This window comes from Amaranthus tricolor, chromosome 3 (assembly GCF_026212465.1).
Source record: "Amaranthus tricolor cultivar Red isolate AtriRed21 chromosome 3, ASM2621246v1, whole genome shotgun sequence".
NCBI lineage: Eukaryota > Viridiplantae > Streptophyta > Magnoliopsida > Caryophyllales > Amaranthaceae > Amaranthus > Amaranthus tricolor.
In genome coordinates, this window is record NC_080049.1 from 28,869,342 (window position 1) to 28,894,160 (window position 24,819).

Genomic DNA, 24,819 nt, shown 5'->3' on the forward strand with positions numbered 1-24,819 from the left:
ATTTTTTCAGTAATTACAACTCTTAAACAATTTCTTATATTTTCATTTGACGTTATATCTTTATTTTTTAAAATATTACAAATTCAATGTTAATCATAATTTAAATAGATTCAAGCCTATTTTATGATGTGCTATGGTGGCCAATGCAAGGATGAAATTTAGTCGGCAGGATATTATTGGTACCCTCTACTTACTCAAATACACTATACACAATCAAAGAGGATAAAATATTATCCACCATATATTTCCAATCAAAAAGTGTATAGTAGTAGTACATGTCTTGAATGCTTTACAGTTTACACTTAGGATGGGAAAATACTTGAAGTAAACTCAGATGATGAAAACAGAGTCCATAAGCCAACATTTATGACACTTCTTTTTGGTACGAGAAGAGTCTCTGTCGAATCCACGTTTATAGCCCAAAGGGCTTTTATATGAAGAGGCGTGTTAGAGTACATAACATATTTTAAGGCCTCAACCATTAACTTAAATTTTTAATTGAATTTATTTCTTGATAAAAAAATTAATTCTAAAACTCAATTTATACCTTTAAATTGATACTAAAATAATTAAGATGATCATCACCCACTCTATCTTTGATCTAGAGATCAATCTTACAATTTTCATTCAAGTTGAGTTTGAACATAACTTAATTTGTCAATTCATTAGTTCACGATCACTAAAAAAGTTTAATGTTAATCGCAATTAACTTTTTTATTTCATCTGTAATTTATAAAAAAATTAATGAATTATGTGATACTTTTTATAGAAGCTATAACATCAATGGTTAACCATCATTATCATCACAACTATTGTCTCTCGCTCGTAGGAGCATAATTAGAGTCTGACAAGAGATAGAAAACGGCATACCATACCAACATCCATGGTTACCCAAAATCATGAAAACCCACAAAATCAATAATCAAAACATGAAATTAGCAAAGAGAAAATAGTAAAAAGAATGACAATAATGAATTTCCAAATATAGAAAGTGATGTTGATTGAAGCTAATCCGATGTACAAGTAGAGCCCAATTGAAGGCAAAATAAAAAAAAAAAAAAAAAAAAAAAGAACAAAATTGTGTCAAAACTCATCTACCTTCATTAATCTATTAATCTTACTAATACTACGTATATACAATATGAATTAATAGAATTAAATCTTCCCAAAAGAAGATATATCAAGAAAAAAAAAAAAGATTACATCTTTAGTTAATCATGCCAACAAAGGAGCATAACCACACATCTTCTAATGATATAAAGTCTAGCTCTTTGTTCTCTAACCATACCACTTAAACCACGGTTAACAAACTTTCTTTTGTTTCCTCCCATAGTTGGACTATTAATGCTAAACTTCATTGTGTTTTAGGGAGTGTTTGGAAAAAAGGGTAATTATTTTATGTGATGAGGAGAATATTGTTGAGATGGAATATGAAAGAGTTTGAATGAGGGAAATGAGGAAAGGGGAAAGGGGGTTCTTATAGGGAAGATTAAGAAAGGTGGTCCAAAGGCATGTAGTATTGGCCTTGACTAAAAGACTCATTAAGGATAGATGGGGTATCAAAGGGCGTGCATTTGCCTTCTTAACAACTAGACACTCTCCCTTGGCCCCACCCTTCTTACTTGTTGCTATTTCTTTCTTTCATTTATTTAGTATCATTACATATTATAACAATAATAATAATAAAGGGGTGTTTGAATATTCGCTTTTGTATTGATTTTTTAGTTGATTTCTGGTTTTTGACTTATTGATTGGTCAAACTGTTAAAAAAAGTGTTTGGTTTTTGGCTTGTTGATTCATTTTTGCTAAAATAAATTGTCAATACCTAAATTTATCAAATATCTTCATAAATAGTTTTTTTTTAGCTAGCTTAAAAGCCAATTAACCAACTTTATCAAACAAACCAACTAAAAAGTCAACAATTCTAACACTCAATTGTAAAACACCTTAAAAAAAATTAGAGTAAAGAGTACTTTTCTTTTTTTTTTTTCTACTTAAAACAATAGTACTATTTTAGATGAGTTGATGCTTTATTAGTATCCGTATACTACTTTCATCTTTAATTCTTGTGTACTAGTAGTATTTAGCATCTACTCTTACTTTACTACGTACTTGTATTTTCTCCTAAACCTTCATTATAAGGAGGTGTAATTTTCAGGTGTTTGAACGAGTTGCGAGTATAATATTTTAGGTTGAGTTAATTTTGATTTTTGTGTGTATATAAGTCAATATCTTAACAATATGATTTAATTTTTATATTTGAGTTATTATGATTTGAGTTGAATTAATTTAATTTCAGTTTATCAGGCAAATTTTAAACGACTTTAATTTAAGTAGAAATATCATAAATTTAATAGAAGTCATAGTTGGCCTTTACATGAATTTTCCTTCTCCATTGATTCTGATTATTTTGTATGTTAATTAACATATAAAATTGGAATTTTCATGTCATTATCTACTTCTCATGCCCTTTATGCCATCTTTGATTTTCTTCTCCCTCTTTTTAAGTTGCTTAGGTTCCAAACTTTATTTTCCTTAGCAGTTCGTCAATACTCTTTTATGACACATGTCCAAACTAACTAGCTTAAATGATTCTTTTTTATCTTATCCCCAATATTTACATCGCCAAACCCTTTCTTATTTTTACTTTTTTGAATTATATATTTCAAAGTAAGTCTATCATCCTCTATGCATTCATATTTTGGCTAATTTCATTTTCTTACAATGATCCTTCATAAAAACGTAATTGATTATCCGTTAAAACTTACTTATAATGAATCTTTTTAAGCGAGTGTGTAACATTTCCTATATCTCGATCCTTTGACACCACGCTTGGGTAATATGGCTTGTCACTTTTAGGTGACGACCTAGAAATCTTTGCATGCCTTTCACTACACCTAAACCTAGGAAGTGTAGCACGTTGCCGAGTAACTGCATGAAGCCCCATGAGAATTGGTTTTTAGTTAACGATCAAGAGATGTAACTTGATTTATTTAAGTTAGTGACCATAAACCTATCACTCACTCTCCTCCTTTATCCAAGTTAGAATTATATTCCTTTATGCAAGTTAATATGAAATCAACCATAATCAATAAATTTGGAAAGGAAATGCATGTCATTTGATTAAGTGATGTGACATGTAAGGACTTAATATTATATTAGTTGTTTGAGTAGTACATTACTTGTATGTGAATTTTCTTTTCATTTTAAAATATTGTTAACAACGTTTTTTAAAAATGATCTATATAATGAAACTTGTCTAAATAAATTTTTGATTTATTGATGAAGAAGAAAAGCAGCAGCAACATCATCATCCTACCCAGTGTTCCCTCTCATAGAAAAAACTATAGACAGGGTTTGGGGAGAGAAGACTCATGCCCATAAAAAAGAGCGCGGCCAAAGGATTCCCCCTGCTCGAGAAAATAAAGAGACGTAACTATACATGAAAGATAAATTAAAAGCCTATAAATAAAATAAATAAGTAGAACCAACTACAAAAAAGAAAACAAAAAACTAATAATAAAGAAACGAGAGAAACAGGAAGGCAAGAATACCAAAAGGTAATTTAAGAAGACATTAGTAGTCTAAAACATGGATATGGCGCCTCCAACTACCCTTATCCCTAGTAAGGCCCTCAAAGAGGTTTAACTCGTGCAAGTCAACTTTTATTTGCTCATCCCAAGTTCTCCTGAGTCTTCTTCGACTCCTCTTACCCTCTACGATAATGCTTTCTACTCTCCTTACAAGGGCATCGAAAGTCTTTCTCTGCACATGTCCAAACCACCTCAATCTATTTTCGCGCATTTTTCCAGAAATAGGGGCTACCCTTAGTTTGTCCCTGAACTCTTGGTTCCTAATTCGATCCATCAATCTGTGCCTACACATCCACCTCAGTATACACATTTCTGTAACTTCCATCTTATGTTCAAAAATCTTTTTTATAGGCCAACATTTAGTCCCATATAGCAGAGCAGGTCTGATTGCCGCCCGGTAGAATTTTCTTTTTAACTTGTTTGGGAATTTCCTATCACATAACACTGCGGTGGCTGCTCACCACTTGAGCCGACCCGCATGTATACGATGATTTACATCTCCGTCAATCTCCCCATCCCTTTGGATGATCGATTCCAAATACTTGTACTTGGTTGTACTTTTAACAACTGCTTCATCAATGGACACCTCTGGTTCACCTGCCTATGATGTCCCACTAAAGTCACAGCGCAAATACTCGGTCTTCGTACGACTAATGCGCAACCCTTTATTACCTTCTAAAGCTTCTCTCCACTCATCCAATTTATTACTAACCTCCTATCTAGTTTCTACTACCAGCACTATATTGTCAGCGAATAGTATGCACCATGGTACTGTCTTTGAAATAGATTTAGAAATCTCTTCCATAATGACAGTAAAAATGAAAGGGTTTAGAGCCAATCCCTGATATAGTCCAACATTAACCGGAAAAGGCTCTGTTATTTCACCGGTGTTTGGATGTTAGTCGAAACTCTGTCATATATATCCCGTATAGCCTTAATGTACACTAAAGAAATACCTCTAGCCTTGAGGCTATCCCAAATGACACGTCGTGGTATGCTATCATACGCTTTCTCCAAGTCAATGAACACCATATGCATATCCTTCTTTCGCTCCCTATATTTCTCCATTAGTCTCCTCAAAACATGAATTGCCTCAACGGTTGACCTTCTTGACATAAAATCGAATTGATTCTCTCTAATCACTGTTTTCTGTCTAATTCTCTTCTCTATCATTCTTACCCAAAATTTCATTGTGTGGCTTAGAAGCTTGATACCTTTATAGTTCCCGCATATTTACGCATTGCTTTTGTTTTTAAGAAAAGCAAATATGGCTAATATCAATACATTGATTAATGTTGTGATAATGGTGATTAATGAATGAAGTGAGACAAAAAAAAAACATTTTGTTTTGTATGAGACCGTCTCATCATGAGATGGGTTTGTATAAATAGCATATTGATCACTTTAAAATTATAACTGATTAATTTAACATACTAAATATACATAGACTAGCCCAATAGAGATATCCTCACTCTGGACCATCTCATTTAAGAAATTGTGAAAAAAGAAAAAAAAATACATAGATTATTGATGAAATTAAATATGTTAAAGTGTATTATTGTGTATTGTCATTTTGTTAGGTAGAAGAAAATTTAATTATCTTAATCAAATTATGTATGTCTCACCCACCAACATAATGGGTCGGCCATTATGTGATGTAAGGTAGCAAATAGTTATACAATTTTGAGGTATGCTCCTACTCCCTCTTATACTCTCATATACCTTAATACAATCTCCTTCACTCTATGTTTTATGATAAGATTCATTAAAATTATTTGTTTTTGGGGGACATTATGTTCCCCTTTTTCTCTCTTTTTTATTGGTTGTAATCAAATAAACGTTGAAATATAACTAAGCTGTTTTATTTTTTTTTCTCTAAATATAGAGCTAATAAATTTTTTATTTCATATCCAATTTTACTTTGTATATTGTCTTATGTGGGGTCATTGGAGCATGTTGCTACCAATCATAATTAGAATATGAGAATAAATCTGGGATTATTTTGGTCAAAGAAGGAAATTGTGTATCTGAATAACGTTTAGTTCTCGATATTTAATGGTGAGAATTGTATTGAAAAATTATTATTTGTTGTTTTATTTATATCTTCTTATTTTTCGAAAAATTCATTCCAATATATTTCATATATTATTGTTTGAAAATGTGGTATTAAATAATCATGAAAAACTGTCAATAAAAACTTTTTTTATGAAGTTTAATTATTATGTGAATGGCATAACATATTTTCTGAAATTTACACTACAAAGCGTTTCATTTTCTCCATTTAATATTTATACTAACAACCAATCAGACTATTAAAAAACTTCTTTCTTAAACTGATAATTGAGGTCCAAATTAAGTTATATACTCTAAAATATATATTCATTAGTTCCAATTTTATTCATTTAACATTTATAGTTGTTCTTTTAAGTGTAATATTCTCTCAATCTTTCACCTTCCATTTATCATTCCCACTACAAAACATTAATGATCTAATTAGTATATAAATAATCTATTTATTTAGCATGTTAGATTTAAATTCTTTGTGTATTAAATTAAAATAGGGGACCTTGGCCTTAACCTTTTAATAATACAAGGAGCTTAATTAACCTCTTCAATGAAACAAACAAATAATAATTAAGTAAATCCAAATTTCGATACAAATAGGGGTTGTTGTACCAAAATCCTGATTTTGAGATTATCATGTTGGGCAGCTCCCATTAACAATCCTTAAACAAGATATTTATGTTTCCAACAATCCATACTCAATTTTTTTATTTATAATAATTTAATTTTTGATTTGGTGCCAATTATAAACATATACTAGTCTGTGTTTCAATTTGTTAGTTACCTTATTTTTTATTTATTTATTTATTTTTGATGTGGTGTTAACTATATAAACACATATTACTAATTTCTTCCTTTCATTTTATAATTATCTCATTTTTATTTATTTATTTTAATTTGGCGCCCGCTATAAACACATACTAGTCCCTCTATTTTCAGTTTGTCGGTTACACAACATTAAAATATAATCAATAAACTGATATGAAAAAAGTAATAAACTACTAACTAGATGTATTTGTCTTTTGTATAAAATACATTATCGTATTGTCTGAGTATTTCATGGGAGAATATTTTCTATAGTCGTTAAGGATTGAGGTCCTTTAATTAAGAAAATAAGAGAAATAATTAATTATTAATTAGATGTCATTTTCTGGTTTAGAATAAGTTAAACCGAAAGCCGTCTAATAGTGTTATCGTAATTTTGTTCAATCATGATTAACAATTAAAGCCACTAAATGGGATTTGCTCCTTTTTGACTAATCTAATTACTGCAATCAGCATCCTCCTAAGATTAATTATTATGAAAAAAGTGGCCCGGATGAGTTGGCGCATGCATAAGATAATCAAGTAATTAACTAAAGAAACGGCCATTTTTTTTCGATTTTTTTATATAAAAATACCAAGAAAGTAATGTTAGTTAAAAAGTAAAGTGTGTCTATCTAACAATTATTTTTTAAATGTTGTAAAATTGATTAAAAAGTTACTTTATTTTGTGATTTTTTTTTTGGACTAAAACTACCTTAAATCACATACTTATATATATGTAATATATTATGTTTGATCATTTTTTTTTAAAATTATTTTTTTAAGTTGTAAATTTGCAAAAAATCAAACTTCAATAATATTTTTTGTTAATATTTTTGGTTTATATGTATAAAAATTATTCTTTTAGAGCTTGTTAATTTTAAAAGGTAATTTCTTACAAAAATAACTTAAAAGTAAAATCTTTAAGTGAACAATCAACATTTTAGTAATTTAATCAATGTTCTTTTATTAATTAAATTTCAGAATATAAATTAAAACTACATTTAAATATATTTAATCTCGTTAATTTCCTTATTATTTATTTTTCATTTTTATGACTCATATTCTTATTCAAATGTATTTTATATTATTCTCCAACCACAATTCAATATTTACACCATAAAGAGAGTAACTTTAGGGGGACAAAAGGAGAACTAATTAATTTTCTAATAAACAAATTATTTAGTAAAATTCTTTTGATATTAGTTTGAATACGGCAAGTACCATTTTCAGAAAAAAAAAAATTCATAAGTTTAATTTTATAAGAGTTTATAACATATAAGTTGGCTAAAAAAACTTTAAAAAAAAAAATAGTAAAAAGACCAATATCCTATTTTGATTCACACTTCTCTATTCATTAAAAGATAATAAAAAGTTAATATATTTTAATTAAAGATTTAAAGCTGCTAAAAAGGACAAAAAGTTGATTTTATTATCCTTAACCTCTCAATTAATCAATCATGAATCAAGATGATGTAGGTCCAAATATTGATCATTTAGAGAATCTCTAAAGGATTTGGAAAGATATAGGCGTGATCAAAACAGTTAATCATCAATTAAACACTTTCATTATGTAATTATACTCTTTAATGCTACAATATTAATTCTAAAAGCAAGTCAACAAAGAGTAATCAGCTACTAAAATAGGTTATGATTAGAGCTAAGATAGTGATTTAAGTGTACAATTAAATATTTCAATAGAATAATTACAATCAAGAATAATCCATTGTGGGCAAGCTCAGTAATCTCAATTCTCTTTTGCTCAATTTTATGATTTTGTAAGGAAAAAATAAGTGTTACCTTAAAGATAAGCTAAAAAAGTGGTGTATCTAAGCTTCTATGTAAGCTCAAGCTATTGTTACCAACTAATCAATGGATATGTTACCATATCCATTTCAAATGTAAATATTACATATTATATTCATATTTTGTAAAAAAAAAATACAAACTAACTATTTTCGTTTATACATATGCTCATATAAATAAGGAAAAATTACCTTGAATAATCCAATATTTTCATGATTTTCCTTCAATAATCTCACTTTTGAGTAACTGTGAATAATCCCAATTTTATGTGGTATTTGCCCAGAACAAATTCAGATAACCAGATGATCTGCTATAACAAGTTTTATTTCTTTTTAAAAAATATTGAAAAAAATGTTAAAATTTTTTATGTAAATTTTCAAAAAATTTTCCTAACTTTATGTTAATTTTCAATTTATTTTTTTGGTAAATTACCTATTATAGTAGGTCATCCGGTTACTCGAGTTTACTCTAGCCAAATACTCCATAAAGTTAGGATTATTCGTGATTAATCAATAGGTGAGATTATTGTAGGAAAATCATGAAAATGATGAATTATTCTTGATAATTTTTCCTATAAATAATTACATACCTATAAATATACTAAGTTTACTAAGAGGGTGCACTACAAAAAATAATTGAAATCGCGATCGCAAAATGGCGAGGGGAAAGGTTGATCGCCAGTGGCGACGGCAAGGCGAGGGCAAGATTAGTCGCCAACTGGGAAAGAGTTTTGGCGACGAGGGACGTGGTCGCCACGCAGTCACAAAACACAATTTTTATTTATTTATTTTTTTAAATATTTGGCGACGGGTCTTTTGGTCGCCAATACGACATTAATTTTTTGTTTTAATCTTCTGCGACGGGCTCTAGTGGTCGCCACTTTATCGCCATCTCGTTGCTTTCTTTTTTGTTTTATATTGTATTTTTTTAAAATATAAGCAAGCGATGGATAGGTTGGAAGCCATTGGTCGCCACTTGTTTTTCCGTATTTTTTGAATTTGAATTTGGAAAATGGCGATGGGTTTGTCATCGCCGTGTTGTCGCCATATTTTGTATAAATAAGACGCAGAATTGTTGTGCATTGTATATTTCGAAAATCAAAGAATTAGAAGAGGTTAGTGATTTTCTTATTATGTAGCTTCTTTTTTATCTTGACATGAGTTGTTTTATTTATTTTTATTATTTATATTTAATTTTTATTATCATTAATTTGATTTAATTTTATTATTTAATTAGTACATATTTTATTTCCTTTGTTATTTACATGATTTTTTAATATTTTTTATTATTTTATATTTTATTTTTATTGACATTAATTTGCTTTAATAATTGTTATTAGAATAATTATATTACTATTATATATTGTTATTTTCATGAATTGTTTTATATATTTTTATTGTCATTAACTTACTTTACTAATCAGTTTAATAATTATATTATTTTATTATATGTAGGTGTTAAAAATGAATTTTAGGCAAGAAAGAAGTTGGATGTACAACCGATGAAAAAATGGAAAGTTTAGTTTAAGATTTATGAGAGGGTTGGAAGAGTTTTTAGATTTTGCTCGTACAAATAGCATGAGTTTTGAGATTAGATGTCCTTGTAAAAAGTGTAAAAATTGTTGCTATAAGGAACCAGATGAAATAAGAGAACATCTAATGAGAAGGGGGTTTGTTGAAAATTACTATGAGTGGAAATATCATCAAAACACAGAGATAGGAACAACATCTAATGTTGTAGCGGTAGTGGAAGAGCAATCGTCAAACAATCCAAATCCATACTCACGTATGGTGCATGATGCAGTAACTAGTGTATTTTCAGACACTTACCATCAGTTTCTTCCCTCCCAGTATGATGTAGTTTTAGTAGATAATGAGGCTAGGATTGCAGGATCGGTCCAATACAGATGGATGTATCCATTTGAGAGGTATATAAATCATATGTAATTAATTTTTTCATTATTCTACCAGTGAACTAATTTTTCCATACAGGTACCTTAGACATTTGAAACTGAATGTGAAAAATAAAGCTCATGTTGAAGCGTCAATATGCAACGCATATTTAACTGAGGAAGCATCGCATTTTGTTTCCCATTATTTTGAGCCACATGTGCGATGCAGGGTCAGAGACCTTCCTAAGAATGATTCCGTCGCCAGCCCGTCGCCCGGCCCACTTTTTAACCATTTAGCTATCAAATGGCGACGAAATGTGTTGTCACCAATTCAATCCTTAATTGTAGTGATGTTTGACAAATGGTTGATAGTTGGCAGCTGATAGCTGATTATAATGGCTGATTTGACCAGCTGATTTTATTAACTGGTTTGACCAGCAGATTTTGAACCCGCTGCTATAAGCAGCTTATTCAAAAACAACTTATTTATATCAATAAACTGTTTCAACCAACTAATTCACTAAACACTAGCATTAGTTTAGTTTGACCACCCAACCCTTTATTTATATCAAAATAAGTTAAAATTACTCAATAAACTAATTTGCCAAACACTTGCTAAGTAAAAAAAATTCAAATTTCAACAATCCCTCACATATGATAATTATATAATTTATTAAAAATTAGCATGTTTTTATCCAAGTGAATAAAGGGTTGGATAATACGTAGCATAGATTTAGTAAAGTGAAGCAACAAGTCCCTGAGTGTTTAAGAATGAACAAGTCTAGAATTCCGATCCAAACACTGATCAACCAAATACGCTATAGGAATAAAATCAGTCCTTTCTTCTTTTTAATTTAATGCTTTTAAATCAAGCCAATTAAACTAAATTTTTTTTGAGCGTAGTGTCGCAAATTTAAAAGTATCGACTAATACTCTTCTAACAAAAGGTGAAGGGTTATGTCTAGAGTATCCATGTTCTTTTGAATCTCTTAATAAAAGTGATATATTATAATATTTTTCCTTTTAAAATATTATTTTCAATAGCAACCTCAAAGAGACACAAATTTCGAAAAATAGAGCAGAATAAGGAAGGACACCTCAACGAGACAAGAACGTGACAGGACGTCTTGATCAGGGCTTATCCAATCCCACGTGCAATTCTCTAATTTCAACCAACCAACTTCAAAGTTCAACCTATCATTTGTTTCTTACTTCAAACACTAATGGACATGGACCCATTCCTTTTCATATGCTTCTCTTCCTCTCTCTAACATCCATTATTGTATAACTATATTTCTCCGTTTCAGATGTATTTATTCAGGTTATTGGTTCAATTTTGAATCAGAATTTGTGTTTATATTGATTTTTATATAATGAATTATACATTTTTTATATCAGGTCATATCAGATTTTGTTACATGTTTGGATAAATATTGAGTTTTGAACACCTCGACTGTCTCACGCATTTTGCATAGGTAAATTTTTTTTCAATCGTAATCCAAAATGATGTAAAATAAGTGGTACTTAAAAAGTACTTCTAACTCTTACACAATCAAACAGCATTCATACTAGTCATCTAAAAAATACATGACAGTTGTTAAACGCCCGCCACTGCCTGAACTTGGGAAGGACATCATATATAGGCTTACTCACCGTGTGTGACTACAACACCTTGAAAGACAATAATCCGTGCACCCTACCTTAAATGGCTTAAATCCTATCTTTTATTTTAAGGTCAAGAATTAAGTGTTGAATGTGATCGGCATTTGGTTGTCAACTTGTTTGATCAGCTAGTAATATCGATTTTTTAGTTATTAAATTAGTTGTACAAGTTTTCTTATAATAAAATGTCTAATAAAATTAGATATCGACTAGTTGACATAAATAATGCTTGGATACTAATTTCATCGTCTTAAATTCTAGGTTTGCTTGCATCTATCAAAATTTGGTCAAAACTCAACTCAAGTGAGTTTGACTTTTTATGTTTGATTCAAAATTAGTTAATATTACTAATCGTCTTAAAGAGCTGAAAGGCAGATAGAGTTGATTCAATTCATATTTACCCCATCCATAAAAGAAAGTGGTTAAAATATTTCCGTAAAAGGAAATCATAACAAATTAAAAAGAACATACTATAAAGAAAACTATGATAAACTCTTAAGAGACAGAGGGAGTGATCAAGAAAAAAACAACCCAAATGAACTGTTATTCGAAATGAATGGAATAAAACTAGATATGCAAAAACCAATAATATTTGGACAAGAATAAGGAAGGAAAATTTCTCAACAAAATAATACTTGTGTTTTAGCCAAAAGCCAAGACACCAACTTGTATTTGATGTCGGTCTACAAACAAATAACAATAAGATTCACACAACAAATAAGAGAAACTTTGGTTGTCAACAACCTTTTAAGTTCATGAATGTTTCTTAAAAACCATAACAGGATAATGACTCCTGTTCTCAATATGACCCACCTGTCTTACAAACTCCCACCTCTAGTCTTCATATATGAGTGTATATCATGTTATAGTAAAGCGAAAGCTCAAGAACAAAAAGACGGGATACTTTACAAACAACCGAACAAGCATTGGTACGTTTAGATTTCATCCGCTGCAATACACATAGATAACAAGATTCTTTTACGAGCAAAAGTACACGGTAAGTCAGTGTCGGAATCATAGACGCCCCTTGCCAAGTTTCACATTAACAAAATTTAGATCGCATGCATACACAAAGGTACCATTGATCTGTTGCAAGGTAAGGAAACCGACTGTCTGATAGATGATGACTAATCGCATTGATTGACAAAAACTAAGAATACCTAGGGAAGCAACGAAAATGACGGAGAGAACACTATACATTTGATCTACGCCGATACCAGTTTTACAACGGTGGAAATCTGCATCAAAACGTTACCTACAGAGTTGCGATGCCCTCGACTTTGTGGAGTCAAAACGGGAAAATTGTAACGGTACCACGGTTAGTCGCAGATCTTGCCTAAACCCCAGCTGCCAAAGCTTTCTTGTGATCCAAATTCCTAGATAGACAAATGAAAGATAATGTCGGATGTAACGATACACCATCATATGTAAGATCAAAACTTAGAAAGAATGTGGGAAAATGTCATCGAGCTTACCAGCTGACTTAGTCTGAAATCAGGCGGTGTATCTAAATCTATGTTTGCAGGATCAAGGACCAAATTCTGGCACTCTTCCAGATCCTTCTTTAGATCTTCCGGACCCAATTTAGCGTACTCTGAAAGAACGGATTTCTTGTTTGGTACATTGTCGGCTGTTTCACCTCTGTCTGGAGACTGACTTCGAAGGAAATCGTCACAAAAAGACATCCCTTCCGCTAATTGTTGAGAATTTATCATAAATTGTGACTCACTATCCCACAAATTTTCCTCGCAAGCCAGGTTGTCATCGTGTTCTAGAGCTTGATCATCTACAAATGTTACTGAAGCAGCGGCATCACTATAACTTGATTTGGTAGTCTCAGTTTGTTGTGTTTTAGGTTGTTGCACTTCGTCAGGAAATCCCATGTCATGATCCTTTTCGATTTCTATGCGTTGATCCTGTAAATTCAGAGTCATACATGATAATAAGACCATATAAAATGAAAATGCCGCCAACAATCATGATATGACAGCAGCAAACTTTTAAGAGAGCTATGTAAGTGTAACACTAATAAGCACCGTATTACTATGTAAACACATTTTTCTTCTATCCGGGTAAAATAGAGAAAAATACCTACACGATAGTGCAACAGAATCACATTAAATTTTGTACTGCATAAGTTTTGCGTAGTGTCGTTCTTGACATTTTATAGGCTCTACTCCCTAGGCAAGCTGAAAGAAATAGGCCCTTTCAATAGAGGGTCGACTCTGGTTTTTAACGTTTGTTTGAAAATAAGCCCTTTTCTACTTGTCATATATACTTCTTAAATGATAAAATAAATAGTTCTTAAATGATAAAAGAACTACCTATGAATTGCAAATTATTATAAGTGTTACTTCATCAACCAGAATATTCAAATACTGGGCCCCTTTCCAACAATGGGTCAATACGTACCTCGCTTAAGGTCAGGAACGACCTTGGTTTTACGGTTTGAAATTTGAAATCTGCTTTAGACTTTAATATTAAATCGTTACTTTTTGAATAAACTCTTTCTCATAGAGTTTCATACTTTAGGTGAAGAAGACCGACATCCATAACAGATCACCAATTGTTGAAGAATATCATACCAATATTTGCAGCATAAACACTTAGACATAAATACTTTATAAGATATTGTTTAAATCTTTTATAATTACAAGTCGGGCAGAGGGAAGGGAAACAGCTAGGTGAGAATCGAACCTAAGATCTTTTCTGAAAAGGGGTACTTGCTTTCCAACTTAGACAAGACCCAATTCTCAGGATATTGTTTAAGAGGATTTTTGCTGATAAAATGCTGTTAGAAAAGCATGCATATTGCAGAAGAATTATTGTCACATGTAAATCACCGTCAAAAGATGCATCGCATGCTAGAAAAGAAGTTACAACACACTACCTGGGTAACAGAGTCAATGCAACTGTATGAGGCCTTTTCTGTAAGTTCAAGCTGGATTTCCTTTTGAGGAGGCTCAGGAGTCATATGTCGAGAAGGCTCAGGAGTCACAGGATCTAGTTTTACACTAACCTCATCTATTGCATCAGAAACATACCCGGCAGTCTTGTCACCTTGTTTCCCCTGTTGCTGCTGATAGAACACTTTCGAAATAACATATTCTCCATCTTTCTCATCTTCCTCTGTACCCAAGTGATATTGATGCGTAACCCAATTTGTTTTCTCGGACTTACCGCCTTTTGCAGAACTGACATAAAGAACCATAATTTTCTTGCATCCTTTTTGTACACCATTAAGAGAAACTGGCTTAGTCCGCCCGGTCTTGTGCCAACGGACATCACCCAAATCAACCACATGGATTTTTCGACGCTTGCGTGTACCAGTGTTATACGCTTTGATAGCTCTATGAAAGAAATGAGATGCAGTTCCATCTTGCTTGACACCTTAACAATCAAATTAAAATTCAAGGGGTGAAATACATTGTTTACAACTGGGAAAGGGGAGGACTAAGTGAGAATCGAACCCAAGACCTTACCTGGGGAAAGTGGTACTCACTTCAACTGAAACAAGACCCGATTCTCAATAGATTGCTATAATTAAGAAGCTAGCATTATAAATAAATTGCAACCAACCTGGTAAATTCTGAGGATGAGTGTAACATATCCCATCCTCTTCCTCAACGGTAGGGATAAACTCATTAATGAAGGGATGTGGTGTCTCATTTCCAATGCCAGATTTTGCAAGTAAATGTTGGATTATCTCCTGGTCAGTTGGATCAAATTTTACACCTCTTGGTAATCCAGGCCACTTCTGAACAACCTGAGAAAGAGGAAGAAAAATATGTTCTAAGTATGCAATATTAAAATTTATATTCTACATACAGACTATGTCAATGAAACCAAAGATTAACAAGTCTCATTAAATCATGTGCACTTTATATTAATGTGAAATTGTAGATGATGTTTAGCAAGGGTTAATCGGAAACAGCCTCTTTGGTATCACAAACAAGGGTAAGGTTGCGTACATCCGGCCCCTCCAAACCACATCCAGGTGAGAGCCACATAATGATATTAGGATAATGAAATATTACTAAGCCACCCCATCGACCATAAGGGCCCACCTTTATTGGATGGACTAGGGTGGAAATAGTAATCCAATACTTAATAACCCATAGTATAAAGCCTGTATTGAAGGTAAATAAATAGGCCCATATTTCTTTACCCTTATATTTGGAGTACTAGAATTTCAGCCCCCTCTCTAGGGTAAAGTTTTATGTCAGTAAAAAAACATCAAAACTCACAGGCTGCACAACTCAAGGTCTTTCCCTTTGCTGTCATTCACATCAAAAACATTTCTCTTCTCTTTTTCCTCTTCATTCCATCTTTTGCCATCCGGTAATTCTAAAAAATTGAGGCAAATCTGTGTTTTTTTTTGGATCATAATTCTCTTCATTTAATTGATGATTTTTTTAGATTATGTAAAGAAAATGTTATTTAATAGATTGTGTAGTTTTTGAATTATGTTCATCTTTATTTAGCTTTGCTTTAATTTTTTTATATATATCTATGCAAATGCAATCGATCATAAATCTGAAAAAATAGATCATGAAATTGTTTATATCTATACTTTGCTTTGAATATTTATTTACCATTGCTTTGAATTTCACGTTTTTCATCATTATTTGCTATTAAAATTTATGTTATTGTTGTTTCTTTTAATTTTTTATTGTTAAGGAAAAATATAAATCTGAAAAACGTAATTTTTTCTCTTTTATTTTTTCATTTAACTAGTTAATGAATATTATTAATCTGGAAAAGTGTGTTATTGTTGTTTGAGTATAATTTTTATGTCAGATCTGTTGATATGAAATGTTTTTATTTCTTGTTTTTCTTGTTTTGTGATTTATATCAAGATTTATGATCGTGGAGAATAGTATGTTATGACAATGAGATAATGATGGAGAAGAGGGTCTTACACCTCTGTTATTTTCTAGCTACTGTAGTACTTTCATACCAAATCATGTATTATGATATCAAACAAATTTTCTCTTGTTAATTTTTCCTCCTATAATACAACACTCCTGAAATATTTCAACCACATTATGTCCATTTGTATCCAGGCAGGGCCTAAGATTGCACTGCAGTCATCTGCTCACTTAAAAAGCACTATGACAAATTCTTCAAATAGTAGTGTTGTTTTTGCTGCTATAATTTTTACAAGGTTTTTCTTACTAGCATGGTCTTCAATGGCACCAACTAAAAAAATTTTATTAAGATGCTAATTTAAAGTGTGAACTCATTGAAATGCGAAAAACATTTATTTGTAAACCAATAAAACACTCTTTGTCCCATCTATTATGGTCCATTGCTTTTACATAATGTCCTCACCAGTTTCTTTATTCTATTCCACACATCTTCTCTCTTTTTCTCATTGTGTTGTAGTGTGTTGTTGCAAACTCTTAGGGACAAAGGAAGCAAGAAGGAAAGTCAGGAGAAGTCATGGATAGATGCATACACAAGAAGTTTAACGAGCCGTTCAGTAGATCATTACAATCCAAAAGCAAAAGAATAACAACTAATGAACGCCAATACAGATTAACAGACATAAATAGTTCAAAGTATTCAAACAGTTTCAGAGCTACAAATTTGTTGAGATCAATAAATAGCATTGTTTTTCTGATTTGCACCCTTTAGAATCGTCTTAATGTCCGTCATCAGATCTACCTACACCTCGAACCTTTCGCCAAATTTACATGGCAGGTGCTCACATCACATAGGCTTTTCAAGTGCTCATACTGGGTTGTGAGGCGCTCTCCACAGGTGCTACAAGGCGCTCTGAGGAGTCTCCTAGAGGAATTGTCTCTCCTAGCCCTATCATAAAGTCCATCATCATGTCTACCTACGCCTCAAACCTTACTCACACAGCACATCTAATGCTAGGCACACTTTTCAAAACTAAGGATACGAGGGAACAATATACAAATCAAAAGAAATATAAACCACAACATTGCCTTGAAACATTCCTTAAGTAAGAAGTATCACTTCACATGAAGTTATAATATGCATGAAGTTTCATTTCCTACAAAGCGAAACATGAGTGAAACTTTTTGTTGAATATAAGAAATGTTCACTTCCATGGAATGTTTGCCTTAGGGGGTAACTAGGTAACCAATTTCTTAAAAGACGTAGAAAGAACTTCTTACGAAATTACATTTCTCTTATAGTTGTCAACCAAACAACTACACAAGTATCTTCTCAAGACAACCTCTTGTTTCTTGTGTTTTTATACATTACCCATACACCCACTTAGTGTAACACAATACTCCAAATTTCAAGGCCACACAAGAGAAGGCTACAACTCTATTAATCTAAATAATGATAGAGATGAAGCTTGCTTTCTTTTTAGTGAAGCCTTGCAAGAAGGAAACAAAGAAAATCTTTGCGTATTAGCAAGTCACATTGTGTTTCGATCAATAAAATGCATTTAGAATGATAATATTGCAAGAAAATACTCCCTTTGTCTCTTTAATTTTGCTATACTTTTATATCCCTTTGATTTTTGTGTAATTTTATTTATGGTTATGATCTCACATTCTTTCTCCCAATTCACCCACAACCCCATTTACTCTCATTATCTCATCTACATACTTTTCTATCCAGTTATTTTTTGTTTTATTCTCCAACAACCGACTAATAAAGTAACTTTCTTCAATTGTAGTGCAAATCAAAATTCAAACACGTTTTTATGAAAAATGCAATTGGTGCGGTTAAGTTCATGGATAAGAGAAAAAAAAGTGGCAAAGGAAGAGGAACTAAAACATAATGAAAAGGTTTGATGCACTTAAAAAAAAACATTTTCTGCAATGGAGAAACTATTGTCCAATCTTTACAGGTCAAATGAAGGATGATGGAGAAACATTTTTCAATTAAAAACCTCCTCCTAACAAAGTCTTTGACTACTTGCAAGAGTAACATGTCACATATATTAGATACTCATAAACATGGAATGTGGAACGTAGCTACATTTTGAGACCCTAAAACATTAGTCCCATATCACGAACAAAAAGGTGTCGTCCTAAGGAGATTTTCAACCAATATTATTAGAAGTATTATGACCTCATGTTTATATTAAATGAGAGAAAAGTGAGGGAAACAAGAGATATAGAAGAGAAAACTAAAAAACCTTCTTATTAACAATTTTCCAAAGCACATAAATTAATTTCATTTTCTTAATTATCAAACTCTAATTTCTAATCCTAATGTATCTCGTACCTAATCTTTCTCTAGTCAAACTAGGTTGCATACCTCATTCTCGTTTCCATCTCCTTCATTTGATGAGCTTGAAACTCGTGATTTGAAAACGAATAGATCAAGACTTTGAAAAAAAATGATTCCTAATTTCTAGCCATTATAAATGTGTAGCATCTTAACACATGTCTAGAGACTAGTAGATATTGTAACACAAAGAAAGCATATGAAACCAAAGAATTTCAAACAGAAGATAAGCCATGACTAAGCAGAAATGTAAGCCCCTTAGTTTAAAAAGTGTGCGGTGCTTTAAGGCGCTAAGGGTTCCTAGAGCCTACCCTCTAACCGCCGAGCAAACACATTAGCTTTTGGGAGCAAGGCACTTTAAAATCTAGTAAAAAAAAATTGAAAATATAAAAAAAAAAAAAAAAAAACCAAAAAAATTCAAAATAGAAAGGGAAGTAAAAAAAAATTAAAAAAAATTAAAAAAAAATAAAGAAGAATAAGAGAAGAGAAATAAAGAAAAATAGAAAGCATATGTGATAATATTCACATCAAATAATCTTCTGCTAGGCCAAGAGCAAAAAACTCTCTAAAGCGCTCAGAGTCGCTTGCCTTTAGGAACTCTAAAACGCTCATCTTAAGGAATCATCTCGCCTAGCGCTATCAAGACTCTCAACTCAGAGCCTGCCCAAATCGCTAAGTTTAGGCAAGATTTTCAAAACTAAGGTAAGGCCACGACATTTGATGTCTGACATTCAAAGAAAAATCTCCAACCGCAAAAATAAGAAATATACAGCAGCTAGAATATGGAAACAAATTAGAAAACACATGAGATAGAAGAAATAATACATCATTGTTGTCAATAGTATGCTGGCAACTGGGGCACAATCTCGTTGGGTTACTTTTCCACTTGATTTTGCCTGTATCACATGTCCCAGATGCACATTTTATTTTTGTAGCAATTCTGTTACCATCCACTAACCATGAAGGTCTGCAACGTTCAACCAATCAAAACTCATAAAATTGGGATCACCCTTAGACACCAATTCATAAAGGTAAAAAGAGCATTACAGATACAAAATGGCTACCATCTCCAATACAGCATCGCCCATAACAATTAAAGCATTCAATATCCATACAACTACCCTACATTTATTAAGTTCATGAAAGACCATCTGAGTAAGACAAGGTCAATCTATGATCAATATTTCATCACTTATATTTAACTAAAATATGAAGGATAAAACCAAATCAAACTTTTAAAAGTCAAAAGAAATATTCCAGATCAAACTCAAACATACAATCATATCTAGGTTATCTAGCACTACTCTATAGCTATCAAGAGTTGAATGGGAAAAAAAAGGTTAAAGGCATCCAATGTATTCATTGTATTGTAGTAAAGGTTCTTCAGTTACTAGGCAAAGTAATCCTATATTGGTATTATTAAATGGACATTAATAGCAAACAACAGCTTACAGTATGGCAAGCAAAAGAATTTATGGAAATAAACTTCTATCAATGGAAATAGAAAAAAAAAAAACAAATATGTTACATAAAAGTCATTCTATACTAAAAATGTCAGTTTACCATTCCGCTAAAAAGTACTGTTCTATAATGGGTCTCAATACTCCCCAAACCATGCCAAGACATTCATGATAGATCATTATTTCACTATATTAAATTATTAAAACAGTTAAGTGTATCGATAGTATTGTATTCACACAGAAGATAAGATAGTTCACTCAAACTTCAGTCGCCATTTATGTTTGCACTTTGCAGACTCCTGTAATGTACAAAATTCTAGGCTAAATTTGTAAAGATAGAGTGATGATTCACACAATTTGATCTAAAAACTTAAATTATGATGATGAAGTGAAACTTTTTCAATAAATAAATTCAAAAGCAATGGTCACCAAGCAAGCCATAACCCCTAAAGATGATGCTTCCTCCACTCAACCACTATTCTTACATGTTAGTCCCACTGTTCTTTTTCAATCCTATACCCCGAAACACTAACGGCATTCACTGTCATATATAGAATTCACTATATAATACACAATTGATGTATTTTTATAGCATGAAATAACCTTTACAAATTCCAACCATTTAACCAACCAACAAATTTTGCTAATGGGGTATCAATATCCCAAGTCCCAACCAGGCTTTGATGTCAATCACTTTGGAAATGGAGGAGATGCTACACAATTTACAGCCATAAAAACAGCCACTAAAAGATCAATCGAATAATGTCATATGACAGAAACAATTCATTTCTACCAGCAAACTCATGACCAATTGCAAATACTATATCAAACTATCATAACTATGAGTCTATAATCTAACTAAAAACAGATTTAGGGTATAATTTGACTATGGCACCATCCATCTTTTTCCAGCCACAACTTATATAGGTCAATCATTGAGCTCAATGGCAACAAAGCAGACTAAAAGAATATATTAGCCATGATTTACATCACAAAAAGTGCAAAAAGTCCTTCATCAACCAATTGATATTCCCCACAAGGAACACCTTGTCAAGTAATAAAAAAATCAAAACTTTCCTAACCACCCAAAGCCAAAGCAATTGAATAGCAAACGTTAGAGTTGGGATTGAATAAACATTTCTTATGAGGTGTTTTACACCAATATCAAAATCCGACTAGACCAATCAGAAACAAACTCTTTGTTATTATTAAGAATGGTAAGGTTGCAACTTTCGGCCTCCTCAGACCCAACCTAGTTGAGAGCCTTTTAATGGCATTTGGGTGATGAATTTTTTTTTTAAAGGCCTATGATGTTGAAATATAGTGACTCGAACAAGTTGCCAGGCAGAGGAAGGTCCAAGGGCCGCGTAGAAGACCGCGGGGCGCGGAGTGCCTGCTGAACTAGTCCGCGGGGCGCGTAGTTGCTTCTGATCTCACTCTGCGGCTCGCGTAGTTTTACACGACGGTTTCTTGGCACGTTTTTGGCCGGTTACTCTTAGTCTTTGACGGTTTTTGTATTTTCTTAAACCTAATTCCTTTTTATTATGAGGTATACTATATAAAGGCCCCATGTAATTAGAATTAAGGTAGGATGCGATGCAAAACACAAAGTGAGGAAAACTAAGAGAGAAAAAGCTTGGAGAGCCATTGTTGTGGTTTCTCGTGTTCATCTTGTAATCTCCTGGTTTACAGTGAAAAGTTTATTCCCGGTGCCGGTGGATGTAGCTATCACGTTGATAGTGAACCACGTTAATTTCTCGGTGTGATTTTCTTTATTGTTTGTTTGAATCTTTATTGTTTCATTATTATTTTCGATCTTTGCTTCCGCTGTCGCACAACATATGACTTCTTCTAAACCTCTTAAAGACAGCAAAAACCAAAATACAAATTTTATGAAATCATCAGTTTTGGACAAATTACAGACTTGTCCAAACTGGAAACTACCTGCCAAATTATTGACATCATCCCTCTTCATCAAAAGATAATAAATTTAAAGAAATTATAATATAACCCAATCACCCATATGTTTTTGTGATAAAATCAATTGCACAATTAACCCAATTACTGGACTGACTGAATTTTAAATATCAATATTTAGTAAAAGAAGATACTTTGAGAAAAATCAGTACGGCACTCAAGAAAAGCGGGAAAAGGCAGTAGTTTTATTTGAATAAATAAAAGAAAACAACAAAAGATCAGTTAAATTCGCATCAAAAGGCAAAAAAATTGAGCAAAGAAGATGAAAGTTCAAGATAATTGGAATAGATTATACAACCATTACTAAACTATATTATAAATGTGAAAATAAATTGCTTAAAAATTAAATAAAATGATAATATAAAAAGCCACTTTTAGCAGTGGTTTAGTCATAGGTAGAATGTAGAAAGCTTACCCAGCCATGGCTATGAAAGATTGAAGCGATCAAAATTACGAGTCTCCTCTTTCAAAGTTCAAAGTTCAAAGTTCAAACCCAGAAAGTGATTTCGCTGATTTTACTCGCCTGTACTCATTACTCCTACCAGCTTTTTTAATTTCTACTTTTTCCACCACTTAATGTACCTTTTCTAATTAGCAATATTTTTGTAATTAGCAATATTTTATATGGTAAGCACTCAACTCAACTCTTGGAGAATTAACTACAGTAATATTATAAAGGTAAGAATGTTTAATTTCCGTTAGGTTTTGGCAAAAGTCATAAAAGCCTTTAATAAATCCCAAATGTAAAGCTCAACTTAACGGAAATTAAACTTAACGGAAATGTTATTATATTTAATTTTTCAAGAGTTGAGTGTTATTTTGTGGAAAAAAATGTGGAATTTATTAGGGACATTTATTACTTTTACCAAAACTTAACGGAAATTAAACGTTTTAACTCCATAATGTTACTATAGTTAATTTTTCAAGAGTTGAGTGCTATTTTGTGGAAAAAATTTTAAGAATTGCTACAATAGTTAGTGCTTATCATATAGAATATCCCTTCTAATTATTAATTGTAGCTTTTGGTTATTTTGCTTCATTTTCTTTTGATACTAAAATTAAAGAGTTGAAGTGTAGGTTAAATAAAGTATTCGAATATATGAGCATAAAAGAAAGAGAATATAGAGAGTAAGAGTAGTGGTCGAAATAAAATAAATATGTTTAGATAAACTAAAATGAAAAATGAGGAAATTTAAGTAGAGCAATATTATACTTCTTTCGTTTTTAATAAACTTTTGAACGTTTACGGGAATTAAGAAAAATAGATTTTAAAGAGTAGATATATTTTATTGAATAATAAATTTAATGGAGGAAAAATGAGACCATAAACATTAAAAAATCAGTTGATCTCCTTAAAGATCGTCTCTATTAGAGACGTCTATCAAGCACAGCCCATTAAAGTTTAATTAAACAAAAACATGATAATAGGCTGATGTAATTAAGGATGGACTCTAAAAAGACCATCTCTCACAAGAATTTATGTCAAAAATATCAAAAAAAAGTTATTGAAAAATTATGGGGATCACAACTAATAAAAAAATGTTTTTACATGGTAAGTGAGAAATATATTAGGATCCTAACGAATATAAAAATGTTAAAATAAAGTTAGTGGAAAATATATGGAGACTATAAGTATTATTAAAATATTTTAATAAGGATAAAGAAGATTATTTTTAGACAAAATTTGTGATATAAGTGGAAATTTTTTTATGAAAACAATAAATAAAACATTTAAAATAACAAATGGAAATAATTTTAAGGGAGGGAGTAATATATTAATATTATTTCCTAATAACAAAATTTGTCATTATGAATATTGAAATGTGAATGCCTTTCCTTATTTAAACTTTTCAAACGTTGGTCATATTTCCTGTTTCTTTGTTGTTTGACTGATTCCTTATTATTGAGGTCGTATAAAATTGACAAAGTTGACGCATTACTCCATAAAGTTATTCAAAACAAATTTAATTATCCCATATTCATCTGATTTTATAATCGATTTCGATTTAATTCGATTTAAAAATAAATTTACAAGTTATAATTATGTAAAAATATTAACGTGGACACAAAATTCAATTTTAAACCAATTTAAAACACTTGTTTCAAAATCGACTCGATAATCTAAATAGACACCTCTTATTCTCAAAGGTATCCAAAGTTTGCAACATATTATTTATTTTATGTTAGTCTCATAAAATTTGATACATTTCCATTTATTGAAATTAGTGTACGTGCAATGCACAAGGTTTTTTCAACTTTTCATATATATATATATATATATATATATATATATATATATATATATATATATATATATATATATATATATATATATATATAT

The 24,819-nt window shown here is 31.3% G+C and overlaps 2 protein-coding genes across 2 annotated transcripts; both read right to left on the reverse strand.

Annotated features, from left to right (window-relative positions):
* Positions 1-296: 296 nt before the first annotated feature.
* On the reverse strand, positions 297-1,463 carry LOC130807443 (small polypeptide DEVIL 4-like). The gene has a single exon (XM_057672650.1). The coding sequence runs from the start codon at positions 1,356-1,358 to the stop codon at positions 1,212-1,214; it is 147 nt and encodes a 48-aa protein (XP_057528633.1). The 5' UTR covers positions 1,359-1,463; the 3' UTR covers positions 297-1,211.
* A 10,108-nt stretch (positions 1,464-11,571) lies between these two features.
* Positions 11,572-23,050, reverse strand: LOC130807444 (SUPPRESSOR OF GAMMA RESPONSE 1). The gene is made up of 6 exons (XM_057672651.1): positions 22,894-23,050; positions 19,867-20,008; positions 15,400-15,586; positions 14,711-15,210; positions 13,296-13,736; positions 11,572-13,196 (listed from the first exon to the last, which is right to left on the reverse strand). Exons 1-6 carry the CDS (start codon positions 22,899-22,901, stop codon positions 13,140-13,142), a joined length of 1,335 nt encoding a protein of 444 aa, XP_057528634.1. The 5' UTR covers positions 22,902-23,050; the 3' UTR covers positions 11,572-13,139.
* Positions 23,051-24,819: the final 1,769 nt, after the last annotated feature.